At 33.0% G+C, this 13,130-nt stretch overlaps 2 protein-coding genes across 2 annotated transcripts; both read left to right on the top strand.

Annotated features, from left to right (window-relative positions):
- Positions 1-254: 254 nt before the first annotated feature.
- Positions 255-3,518, top strand: LOTGIDRAFT_149778 (hypothetical protein). The gene is made up of 5 exons (XM_009050518.1): positions 255-281; positions 804-907; positions 1,917-2,049; positions 2,665-2,766; positions 3,382-3,518. Exons 1-5 carry the CDS (start codon positions 276-278, stop codon positions 3,493-3,495), a joined length of 459 nt encoding a protein of 152 aa, XP_009048766.1. The 5' UTR covers positions 255-275; the 3' UTR covers positions 3,496-3,518.
- A 1,111-nt stretch (positions 3,519-4,629) lies between these two features.
- On the top strand, positions 4,630-9,500 carry LOTGIDRAFT_177982 (hypothetical protein; the record flags this gene model as incomplete). The annotated part of the gene is made up of 12 exons (XM_009050517.1): positions 4,630-4,747; positions 5,589-5,630; positions 5,870-5,974; positions 6,372-6,503; positions 6,632-6,698; positions 7,085-7,229; positions 7,418-7,549; positions 7,870-8,022; positions 8,296-8,445; positions 8,678-8,706; positions 8,972-9,072; positions 9,367-9,500. 12 exons carry the CDS (start codon positions 4,630-4,632, stop codon positions 9,498-9,500), a joined length of 1,308 nt encoding a protein of 435 aa, XP_009048765.1.
- Between the last annotated feature and the right edge of the window lie 3,630 nt (positions 9,501-13,130).

The raw sequence follows: 13,130 nt of genomic DNA, 5'->3' as shown, positions 1-13,130 counted from the left end.
CAACGTAAACAAAAACATTTTTTCGTCTGCGCCATTGACATTAAAACTAAAATCTAATGAAAGTAAAAGTTCCGACTAAAATCCCCCAAGACATCCAATTCATCTCGGTTTGGGTTAAAAATTAAAAACACTTTAAAAACTGATAAAACCCAGACAAAACTTTCACAAAACTTTACTCCAACTTCATTGATCAGACATGCGCAAGAGCACCTGTACTGGCGCATGCGTCGTTAGCAACTAACCTTTCCACTTCCTTTTCCTGTGAAACTATCAACATGGCGGTACGTGAACGTCTTCTCCCATCAATTAATCCTTCTATATCTCTGCAATCATGGGTGGATCTGATGCATGAAGCCTTCTTAATGATAGAGGAACATTCATGCATTCAATCGACATTACTTTGACATGATTACTCTCCTGAGTTCTGCCATTTTATAAGGCAATTTCTATGACATACCGAGATTATTTTTCCCCAGAATCTGAGATGAGAGATCAGATTTTCTTGAATCCTTGTATGTTTATCTCTAAATTGATTATTCTGGTAGAGGCAAAAATAAAGATGTGAATAATAATTTTATCGTAGACGTTTAGTATTCACTAAAGAGCTAGATTTCATTATCTTGTGCAATAAGTAATGAAAGAGGGAGAGGGGAATACATCGGTTGTATGTTTAAATGTTTATAGAGTTGAGTGAGCAGATTTCCAGCCAAAATTTGATGTCTTTTTACCCATCGTACTCATAAACATGTCAAGAATGAGCAATCAGTTTCTTGCATTGATGAAAATATGTTGATTTCTTTCAGACTGAAGCTGAATTGAAGGAGTTGGCTGAGAAGAAAAAACGGCGTACGTTCCGTAAATACACCTACAGAGGTGTCGATCTTGATCAGTTATTGGACATGACCAGGTAAATGGAATTATGAGAACATTACATTTCTTTAAATTGAATTACTTATGTTCCGAGTAGGTCAATTCAACATGAGTCTTGGCCTGTAACTGGATTGCAGTTGCACCAGAAAAATCAGGAAAACCTCAGAATTCTCTAATGGTATTACAGGAGTATTTGATCTAGAATGCTGTAATGATGAAAGAAACACTTAATGATCCAAATGATTTTAAAGTGGAACCCTTTCTGAACTAATTTCTGTTTTGACAATAGTTTAGTCAGGATACTATGGTGTTGAAAGACTTTTTTTTTTTTGGGCGATGAGGATAAGAATAAGTAATGATGAAAGAAACCCTTCATGATCGTAATGATAATAAAGTGGAACCCTTTCTGAACTAATTTCTACTTACGCACCAACAGCACTGCAGTTAAATTGAAGGGTGAAAGGGTTGTAGTTTTTGGGATGCGGGGACCAAAAGAATTTGTAATGATGAAAGAAACACTCCATGATCCAAATGATTTAAAAGTGGAACCCTTTCTGAACTGAATCTAATGATTGTGTACAGATTTAGACTTGCTTAAATGATGCCCTTTGATAGACAGGATTTAGGTATTAGGGTCTATTGAGACGAGTCTCGTTGAAAGCACTGGCTTAGGAATGATTTTGTAATTATGAAAGAAACACTTAATGATCCTGATGATAATAAAGTGGAACCCTTTCTGAACTAATTTCCATGACTACAAAATGTAGCTCATCAAGAATAAAAGAATGCTGAATTTTCAATTCAATAATTTTGATACTATTAGTCTAAAGCAATGATGAGAAATGATCAGTATGATTCAAGAAGGGTTGGAACACTGCTCTAAGCTTTTTACTTTGACCACTGAAATGGCACTTGATCCAAGAGATCCCCTCTAGTATTAATTCTTGAAAACTCATCCCTTTTTTTCTACTGCATTGCTTCAGATTCCAATCAAAGACATTGCTTGATATAAGGCTGGTCCCTAAAATATTTTCTTTCCTTTTCAGTGACCAACTCATGGAATTATTAGGCTCGGGTGTTAGACGACGATTTTCACGAGGGTTGAAACGCCAACCTATGCACTTGATGAAAAAATTGAGGAAAGCCAAGAAACGAGCAGGTCCTTTTGAGAAACCAGAGGTAAGGAACTTGATTAGAGTCTTGAAATATTTGAAGAAACTGTTCAATAAGTATAAGTGAGAACACACGTGATGACTCTGGCCTCAGAGGTGATATGACTAAAGATGCATAAATTAAAGCAATATGGCAGTAAATAAATAGACTGTAAACATGATGATAGGATTACAAGTCATTTGTTGATAAATGATATTCTCCGGCTGTGTCTGATTTACAGGTTGTCTCCCCTTGTTATTCATTCATGATCAACGAGAATAGGTTTTTAATTGAAGGTTTATCAAGCAACTGTTTTTTCTTTTGAGCGTTTATCAAGCAACTATTGCTGCTATCTGATGGCATATTATCTTGTACATCTTAATAATAATAATAATTTATTTCTATAGCGCCTATAATCCAGTAAATGCTGCTCCATGGCGCTGTTGTACAATATGGCATATTACAAATCAACATTACATACATAGAAAAACAAACAATGAAACTTCTTATCGAATCAACTTTATAAGAACATGTAGATAACAGATCAATTAGCTTTTGAGATATCAGATTTTATCTCTGACTTGTTTTTTCTCCCAATTTCAAAAGGTATGATTTCTCATGTCATATTCTGTCTTATTTCAGGTAGTAAAGACACATTTAAGAGATATGATCATCGTACCGGAGATGATTGGCAGTATGGTAGGAGTTTATAATGGTAAAGTGTACAACCAGGTTGAAATTAAGGTAAGCCATTCCACTGTACAACATGTATCACCAGAGAGGCTATAAAGAATACAATATGTAGCGTAATAAATAACATTTTATCTTCAAAGTTTTATGGATATTAGATTATAACCGTTATTTATTTGAAATCTAAGCTTATTTCTGTCACAATTATGTTCTCATATGGAACTGGTTCTCTTTGATTTTTTCTGCATTTGGATGCAATTATTGATCATAATAAGATTAAATCTGATAACTTCGTAACTGTAAAGATGATGATAGGATTATAAGTCATTTGTTAATAAATGATATTCTCCGGCTGTGTCTGATTTACAGTGAAAAATTATACATTATTATCTTTATGAACAATAGAACTTCCTCAAAATATCTAAGGATTAACAAAGTATAGTATTTCTCAATGTAAATGTTAACATTGGTGAAAAATTCTTAACATACTGAGTTCCCAGGGGAGAGAATGCAACTCATAATTCTTGTCAAAGATGATTATTTTTGTTTAGAGAATCTTTATATCTAAAATTCCAATTAATACATAATTCGACATTATTTCAAATTAATGTTTATTTCAGTTTAATTCGGTTATGTATGAATAAAGAAATTTTGTTTGTTTATTTTCAGCCTGAAATGACTGGTCATTATTTGGGTGAATTTAGCATTTCCTACAAACCTGTAAAGCATGGTCGTCCTGGTATTGGAGCTACCCATTCATCTCGATTTATTCCTCTCAAATAAATACGATGTACAAATAAAAAAAAATCTTTAAAATATTTTGTTATATATTTACAAACATAGCACTGTGAATTACAGAACATGTGTTCAATCTTGAAAGTCTTGGGAAATTCGGAGTAAGAGCTTCTCCTATTAATGAAGGAGGGGACTGGCAAGTGGGAAGGATTTGAGCCATGACACTATGGTTGTGATGTCCTTAATGTCCACCATGGGCACTGAACCTTCGCAGGCTTCAGTGGGATATCCCTATGCTCTAAACTTGGGGGAGTAGGAAAGATCCATCATAGGGGAGGTGGATGTATCAAATGAATGAAGATTTGCATGCAACTTTTCTGCTGCTAATGGACAATTGAAGACAAGCAATGTCATGCAGTATGCAATAATGGAAATATTGCCAGGACAGTGGCAACAGTCTACCCTTTATGGATATAAATAAAGCAAGACTTGCAATTGGTTTATACATGTAAAATGGATTTGGTTTTGCCTTTTTGTATTGGTAAGATCAAATAATTCAGATATAACATAAATCTACTGAATTTAACAACAAAATTGTATCATAGAGAAGATCCTCTCCCCATCTTGTGTGATTTTGACTGAATGCAATGCAATACTCGACAGTTGGCAAATAGCTGAATCTAGCAAAACGGTTTACATTTGTGTGCATTGACTGTGAACTATGAAGAATTTATTGTGGTCTGGTACCAAGCCGCTACAGACTACAGTAAATTTCTCTTTAGACGTGGAACATCATCAGATATTTCTTGTCATTAGAACTATATTATCCATCAAGAATCTAGTAAACTCTTGGCATCGGTTATAGGGATGGTTTTCATTGTAAAGAATTTGGTTCTTAATCCATGGAATAAGCTTATCAGAATGAGGTGCCACTGTCACCAAGCTAAAAACATTTTTCCTCACCAATTACCTCCCTTTGTAAAGGAGAAGTATTTGTGAAAACAAACTTTAAACGAATGCCTATCAAGATTCATTATCGATTTCACTAGAATTGTTCCATCCACCCACAAGATAATTCTTGACATTGCTGTTGATTTTGTTTGGAAATGTGAAATCGAAATTTAATTTTTATCAATTTCTGAAAACGAGCACCTCCCTTCTGACGTCACTTAGTAAATAAAGATGGCTGACAATTCTGACTTCGGCGATTTTCCACTCCATCAATGTGTGTTTAAAAATGATTACAAGCGATTGTCACAACAAATCAGGACGCACGATGTCGGTCAGAAGGATATCCACGGTATGGAAAACATTTTACCATCATTTAAACTCTACAGAGGTTGTCATTGACGATATTCTGGCATTTTGGAATGACCTGTTTTCTTTCTGAAAATCGAGGCAGTTCGATAAGACTAATTAAATTAGGGAACGGTTCAGTTTATTCGATGAATCACGCAAAATAGTTCTTTTAGAAGCGTGCCAGGCTAATCTGTTGTATCGAGAACCAATTATGATTAGCACGCTATTTTTTTATGGTTGGTAAACAAGATTGCTAATGACTGACATTGACAATGTATTGTCTTGCCACCAAGCAAGGCCTTGGTTTACTGTGAGTCAATATCCTATTAAACTAAAATGTTAGATAATTTGTCAGCTCAACAAGTTATTGATTGGTCTAATTGTGTGTTAATAAAAGCTTTTACAATAGAAAATCAAATTGTAGCAATGATTTTTTTAAGCCTCCATCTCTTTAACATCAGTTTTCTCCCAGTTACAGTGTTAATAAATGAATGAAATGGCCCATTCCAAAAGTTGACAGAAGACAAATACTAATTATTGGAATGTTCTAAATATTTGCTTCACCAGCTATAGAGCTCTTTTAAACCAATTTGGTGCTGCCTGTTTGTGTTGACTGTCAGATTTAATTTTGATATCCTGGTTCAGTCAAGTCATAGACCAAAAGGGACATGCTAAAGTTGGAATTTCCTGTTTAATTTGTCACAACTCTTTATAATTGAATCAACTAAATACCACAGATCATGCTTTTGATGAACAGCTCATCTTTATGGAGACAGTTATATGTGCTCTACAAATTGAGCAACGTTGGTGATAGGTGATCTTTATCCTTTTTTTTTATACAGGAAACACACCACTCCACCTGGCTGTTATGCTTGGAAGAAAAGGTAAGAAGCACTTGCTATATTGAGAAATCACATTTGTTATTTGCATTAGTAAAGCTTTGTAAATACCTAACGTACCGGTACTATAAATAGAAGAAGTGTTTCATATAACTGAAACTAAAAAGGCAGGATCTAAAGTTTGGACCAATAATGATTGATGATCAGAATAGTATCTTGATTTAAACAATTTTTAAAGGATCCCGTTGCATTGTAATGTAACAAGTGATTTGAACTATTTTTAGAATGTATACAGTTGTTATTAGGCCATGGTGCCCCAATAAAAGTAAAGAATCTGCAGGGTTGGACACCGCTAGCTGAGGCTATTAGTTATGGAGATAGACAAACCAGTAAGTACATTTTAATTATCTTCTTCCTCTATTACAACAAAAGAATGACACACCATGAAAACTAGCTTCATGTTTTCAAATAGAAAATCTATAAACTCTTTTGTGTAATAAACTGTTCACTTAGAAGTGATGTAAAAATCAATATTTAGTTGATGTTTGTATTTTAATTGTTAATAAAACATATAGAGCTAATATAATATTTTATATGTTGTCAATTTCTTGATTCACTCCATTTGTGTATTGAAATCCTCATAGAAGTACGTTTAATGAACCATCATTATAAAATTCAGCCATATATAAATGTCCAAGGCTTATCCTATATGATTATTTTGGAGGCCTCGTTGTAATAATAATATAGTATGAAAGTTGGACCATATTATATTTGATGATTTTTCAGTTTTAAGTATTTTAAGAAAATTAAAACAACAATCCCGAGAAGTATTAGAAGACAGAAGACCATCTTTAATACGAGCTCTCAAACATATTGATGATTTTTATCTGGAATTAAAATGGGATTTTCACAGCTGGGGTGAGTAATACTTTAGTGTTTCAACAAACCATTTTATTAGGCACATTTCTGCAAAGTTACGTGATATGTAATGTTATAAAAGTGTTTATTACCGTATAATTAAAGTTTTGTAAATTAAATTATTTCAGTACCCCTAGTCTCGAGAATATTACCGTCTGATATTTGTAAAATACACAAACGTGGACCATGTATACGGTAAATACTATTTCTTATGTCCAATTTCACGACACGCCTCCATTTTGCATTGAACAACTACACACATGCATCCCCAGTTCCCAACCTAGGGTGTTTTCACCCCCTGCGGATGTGGGACTAGGGTGTCAGGGGTGTGGCCAACTGATGGAGGAGAAGAATTTATTTTGAATTGAGAGATCACCTCACATCATCACATGCTGGAAATGTGGATGACATAAATTTTGAGGGTGTTAAAGGTCCAGGTGATTGCTTCAGGGGTGTGAAGGCTGAAAAAGGTTGGGAACCACTGCTTTAAATCAATAAGAAGCTATATATGTGTTATTGGAAGACCTCATTTGTAAAATTAGGGATGTTTTTAGTTGCGTGCTTTCATTCTTATTTTTCAGACTGGACACAACGTTAGTAGATTTTAATGATATGCGTTGGGAACGGGGTGATATTACGTTTATTTTTAATGGTGAAGCTCCTCCCAAACAATCTCTAACAGTTCTTGATAATAAACAAAAAGTTTTTCAACGAATTAGATATCAGGTAAGACCTCTTTTCTATCAAACCAGTTTTCCCTTGCAAGTATTGATAATTGAAGGGTGAAAAAGGTTGTAGATCTCTTTACACTCAGAATATGACATCTTTCCTCATTGCACACTGCCATGACTTCAATAACACAATAAAAGTGCAGAAAATGAGAACATAAGGCTTTATTTCAATAATATTTCTAGGAAAGTGAGATGGAATTAGAAGATGAAGTAGATATTTTGATGTGTTCTGATATTATGGCAGCTCAAATGTCAACTAAAAATATCACGTTCTCTCGAGCTCAAAGTGGCTGGTTATTCAGAGAAGATAAAACAGTATGTCATTTTATTTAAAATATTTCTTTCGTATTTATCTGTAAAACAAGATTTTATACTTCTTGGGACTAGCTCAATTCATTATTGCAGACAAGAAAAATTGTAATCTTTTGTTTGATTTGACACATAGTTGTGGCTGATGCACAACATCTATTCAAATTGAGCCCTAACAAATAATAATTCATTGAATTGATATGGACTTGTATACTTATTTTGATACTATGGATCTATGTTCTTATATTTGAACTCTCTTTGTGAGGTTTTAACAATTGATTCAATTTTATTTTCTTTCACGCTATCAAATATATGCAATATTTCAGGAAATGGTGGGAAATTTTAAAGCTGATTTTTATGGTGTAAATAATATGACCCTAGAATCTCGGAAACGACGAGAACATTTATCTTCAGAAGATATCCAGAAAAATAAAGCTATTATTGATAATATAAGTAAAGGTGGCTGGGATAATTGTGAGGTATGTAAAATTCTCAATTTCTCAGATAAAACTTTAAAGGCTCTGATTTCTAATGTAAAGTAAATTTCGCAATTCAAATACGGAAAACGAAGTAGGAATCTTAAGTCTGTCACAAACTGTTAGTTAAAATTTTGTAGCTTATTGATTGCTCATTGCAAATCTTTCCCTATGTGAAATGATATAAACTTGGAAAGTAGGAGGTACTAGACAAGGGCCAGCCCCTGACAGTAGAAATGCCATGGATTGTATAATAAAATCTCCTTTTTTTGACAGTTTGACAGGCGTCAATCATTAACCCCACCTCCAGACCCTGATGTAAAATGGGAAGAATATATATCATGTAGCCCTGGTATTCCTCCTGTATTAGGCCGGGTTCCAATAGCTAAAGAAAATTCAAAAAGTTTTAGAGCCACAATGGCTATGGTAAGTTATGTTTTTTCTTTCCAGAATTTCTGATATTTTCATTACTATCAATATTTCTAGGACTAATGATTTGCTAGTTTTATGTCAAGTTTTTTCAATGCCTAGTTCTCAGTGTCTCATCAGGCCAATTATTTTGTTACCAGTGCATTGTTTTTAAAAAGTATTGGTTAAGTGCAAAGATCTGATATTATTAAAAATTTGTGTACATCAGTTGTAATTTTTTTTTGTTTAGAGTGAAGAGTTTCCCATGACAGTTGAAGTGTAAGTTGAATTCACTTTTCAATATTTTGTCTTTTCATATTTCCACGGGAATATAAATGGATAAGTTAGCTATTTTCAAACTGTATATAACAAGCATGGACCCTTTTGCATTTTACAGAATATTATTTCATACTTGGTTTATTTAAGTTTTCATTCCATATTTTCGGCTTTCTTGGTAAGACCGTATCCATGACAAAACTTATATCTATAATAGTACTATATTCATTCCATTTCAATTTATTTATTGTCTTTATATGTTCTACAGATTACTGGATGTTTTAGAAGTGGTGGCGCCGTTTAAACAGTTTCAGAAGTTACGAGAATTTATGACGTCCAAATTACCTCCAGGTTTCCCTGTTAAAATAGGTTTGTTGATGTTCTCATTACATTTATAACTCCTCTTCAGCTAGCTTGCTTTCTTTACTCTTTTCTATTATAAACTTTATAGTGCCTCATGGAGCACAAAACTGGAACTTTTAATCTTCCATTCCCTTCTTTTGTTAGGCTTACCACTCAATATTATGGTGTCCGTGTTATGCCACCTTATTGATATTTTTTGTCAGAATTGGGTGTTTTACAGTGACAGTGTAATAAGGGGTGCACATTATACATACTTGAGCAATATATTCGCAATTATACAGTATATGTTTATCATTGCAGAAATCCCAGTTTTCCCTACTGTCTCAGCAAAAGTAACCTTTACACACTTTGAATGGAAAACTAATCTCGAAGATGAACTTTTTAAATTACCTCATGAATATAGAGAAGATCCTAATAGATTCCCGGATTTATGACTCTACACAGAAATCTATTTTTATCACATTCTAACAAGTATTAAAGAGTCACCTCCCTTGGTCTTCTCCAAGTATGACACCATGGAAACAGACGCTATGGAAGTGGATGTCATGGAAACTGAAGAAGAGAATAAGACTAAGATGGTTTTTGATTGGGTGAAACTTGATTTACCAATGACCAATTTAGGAAATTCCAGTACTGAACTAACTCTTTTATTTTGACTAGTCTCTCCGTGATATTAGCCCGTCTTCATTAGCCGGCATGATGCAGAAAAGTAGGAAGTTCAATTCATTTCATTTCAGTGATATTAGCAATGGGGGCACTCGATTGGTGAGTCATGCACCAGCTGAAATCGTGGAATAAAACTGGCCCTTCAACGATACAAGTTGGAACTGCGTTCAGACTGCATTTCATACTACATTCCACGTGTGACTGAACAAAATAGGAGGTGCAGACAGAATTCAAAATGCCAGAAATAAATAGAAATGAAAATTTTGTATGTGACATATTACAGTTCTGTACTGTTCAATTTAGGCCAGATATGGAACAAACAAAACGTGTTAAGAACTTGCCAATCGAGCACCATCCATGATTCTGAGATTTGTAGAATCTATTAAAAAAATTTCAGGATATTTTACATCATATGTGTTGCTGACACGCAGAATTTGTATTGACGTCATTTATGCATTTAAAATTCATCATCCATTATATACCCATCATTCCTCATCATCCTTCATCTGTGGTATAAGCAAGCAAGCAACGATATATATCGCATCCAGTATCATTCAAAAGATAAACATGAGCAGTCCATTATTATGAGGTAGTATAAGTAGTTTTGGACATTATATTAGTATGGTTTATATAGCCAAAATACTACTTATTCTACCTTAAAACAATATAGACTGCCCTTGTTTATGTTTTTAATTAGAACCAGATGTGCATATCTATATATCTTTGTTCAAATAGACCAGTATGGTTTTAGTGCTAATTTCTTTCAAATCAGATGTTTTTTTATGTTTTGATAAAAGATTAGAAATATTATTAAAACTATAAGGGTATAGGTTTGTATAAGAATGTTTATAAATAACTTTATCATATGTATTGACAACTACAAAATCATTTTTTTTTTTTCAAGAAATATTGGTTTTTTTTTACTAATTTAGTAAGGACATAAAATAACTTTTTTTTTAATTTTTGATCTCTTAAATGTTTTCTACAATCACTTATAATAAGATCTGTTAAAACCTAAATTTTTTATTTTTTAATTCATGTTTGTTTGATATTATTGATCTGATTTTTATGATTTACTGAAATCTTTTTGTCTTATTTTTATGTTTGTTATTTATTTAAAGCCTATTGCTATCCATAGGAAGAAGGCGCGAAATTCATTTACTTCTGCCATCAAAGTTAGTTAGTTGGTAAATCAAATTTTGTAGATTTTTAAAAAGTCAATTTAAATATCAACTATAAATAATCTAATAGATGGTGATGAGAACATACATGTAGTCTCAAAAAGCACCGGCCTAGTTCTAGAATGGCGAAACTCTGTAGAAATTCAATGAGTTTTTGACATTTAGAGACTTGGTTCAAAGAAAAACTTTTACAATTTACTTTTCAGTTATTTTTAATTTCATTGTTGACTCTTTATTTGTTAGTGACTGTTAGTTATTATTTTTAAAGGTTATGGAACTTTTCATATTTTTAACCTGCAATCAGTCCATTTTACCCCAAGTTACCCCTTGTACTTCATTGGTCTATGTTTGAATTCAGGTAATATTGAAACCAACGAAATTTGGGTTTTTTTTATGGGTACTTGTTCATGTTGTATTGTAGTACCAGTTAGGTAATCTGGGGTGTACGAATGATTAATAAATGTATAGGCATCAGGTGAAATCAACTTTAAAGGGATTATAATGAGGTTTTCTTCACTATTTATGTGTATGGGGACACTATGATAGCATCTATTTGCACCATTCCAATTTTCAGTCAGACGTCTGTGGTTCCTGCAATTCCACTTAAACTAAGTATTGTATAACCTCGTAAAAGCTGCTAGTGATATCTGATAGTCATGGTGGTAACTAAGCAGATTTGCCACCCCAAAAAATCATCTGTATTGGAGATGGGAACTCCAAGTTGACAAATCAAATTACTGAGTGCTGTTGGATGTACATGTATAATATGTATTCTAGTGTTTATATGTATTTAAGTTACAGTCCAAATAAAGATATTTTTGTGCATGTCCAGGTAAATTTCATCTAATAAACAGTCAGCTGCATTTATAAGTTCTAGGTGGCACTCGATTGGAAAGTTCAGAACAGGTTCCTCCCTCAATCGAGCCGTATAGAAACCGAATGTCATAGTCAAAATTGTCCATCTATTTTCTTCTCCGCCATTTTGAATTCTGTCTACACCGATTCTATCGGCACACGTGGAACGCGTTCTGAACTCTGTTCTTACTTGTTTTAAGGAACGTCTGGTTGATTCTATGAATCCCGAACAAGGAGAACTTACCAATCAAGGGTCTCCACAGTGTGTTCATATTTTTCATGGTTAGGTATTTTATTGTAGCTTCATTTGTCTCTCATGAGCTGAATGTTAGACAGAATCATTAATCCACAGTGAAATAAGCTTAGCTAATACTGACCCTTGTAAAATAAAGTGTTTGATATTGTTAATCACTACCTCAAGAATAATGTAGACTGTTTTGAATGTACCTGGACATGAATCAATATCTTTGCTGGGCTGTAACCTGCTCAGTTTCAATGTTTCTGTTTTTGTCCTTGTCTTGTTTTCCATCATGTCAAACTAATAAAATATGAAATATTCAGATATGGTTCCTTTTTCTTTCAATCGCTCCATTTTATTTTTCAGATCAGTTTTAAGCTAAAGTCTTTACCAATGTGCACATATATATCTTTGCTCAATAAAAACCTCAAGACAAAATATCCAAGGATTTTCACAATCCGTATATCCATTTTCATTTGGTGAGTGAATAAAAACATAATATATTGGAATAATCTTTATGAAAAATACTGTATTGTAAGTAGCACTAGATTCAAATATAACATTTCAACAATGGACACATTCAAAATTATATATAATAATAATAGCACTAAACTTGTAAAGGTATATCATGTTCTGTAAAGAAGCTTCCAGAGCTCGTAATTCATAAAAACTCCAGATCCAGGACAACAGTCTCCAATCGAAGGAGAAATTTCTGATAAAGATTAACAAAAAGTCTGTTTGGATATATTTCTTAAATGCCTGTAATAAATAGAAGTGATATATCAATAAGTAAATAGTTTTTTGCCCCTTGATTGAGATCTTTTAATATAAGTATATGGCACAAATATGTAACCTAGTTCATATGAGTTATTACTTGTTTTCATAATTCTATGATCATTATTCATCAACTTGTATATAAAAGCACATTTTAGTATTAGTTGATATTCCTTTTAATCAATAGTAAATTCTTGTCTTTATTGGTATAGTTCATTTTGGCAATTTCAATATGATGATAAATGCACATGCAAATCAGAAGACACAATCTGTCAATCAGTAAGTTAAAGGCACCACTCAGTCTTTATTCAGAGTATAATATCAGGATCTTTCAGTCTTTGATTCAGGAT

The sequence above is a fragment of the Lottia gigantea genome (genome assembly GCF_000327385.1).
Source record: "Lottia gigantea unplaced genomic scaffold LOTGIsca_15, whole genome shotgun sequence".
NCBI classification, from domain to species: domain Eukaryota; kingdom Metazoa; phylum Mollusca; class Gastropoda; family Lottiidae; genus Lottia; species Lottia gigantea.
Note: the sequence above shows the minus strand (reverse complement) of the source record. Positions and strands in the feature narration are given on the sequence as shown.

Coding starts and splice junctions, on each gene's coding strand:
- LOTGIDRAFT_149778 (XM_009050518.1), top strand. Junction 2,050..2,664: donor GTCCTTTTGAGAAACCAGAG/GTAAGGAACTTG, acceptor GTCTTATTTCAG/GTAGTAAAGACACATTTAAG. Junction 2,767..3,381: donor ACAACCAGGTTGAAATTAAG/GTAAGCCATTCC, acceptor GTTTATTTTCAG/CCTGAAATGACTGGTCATTA.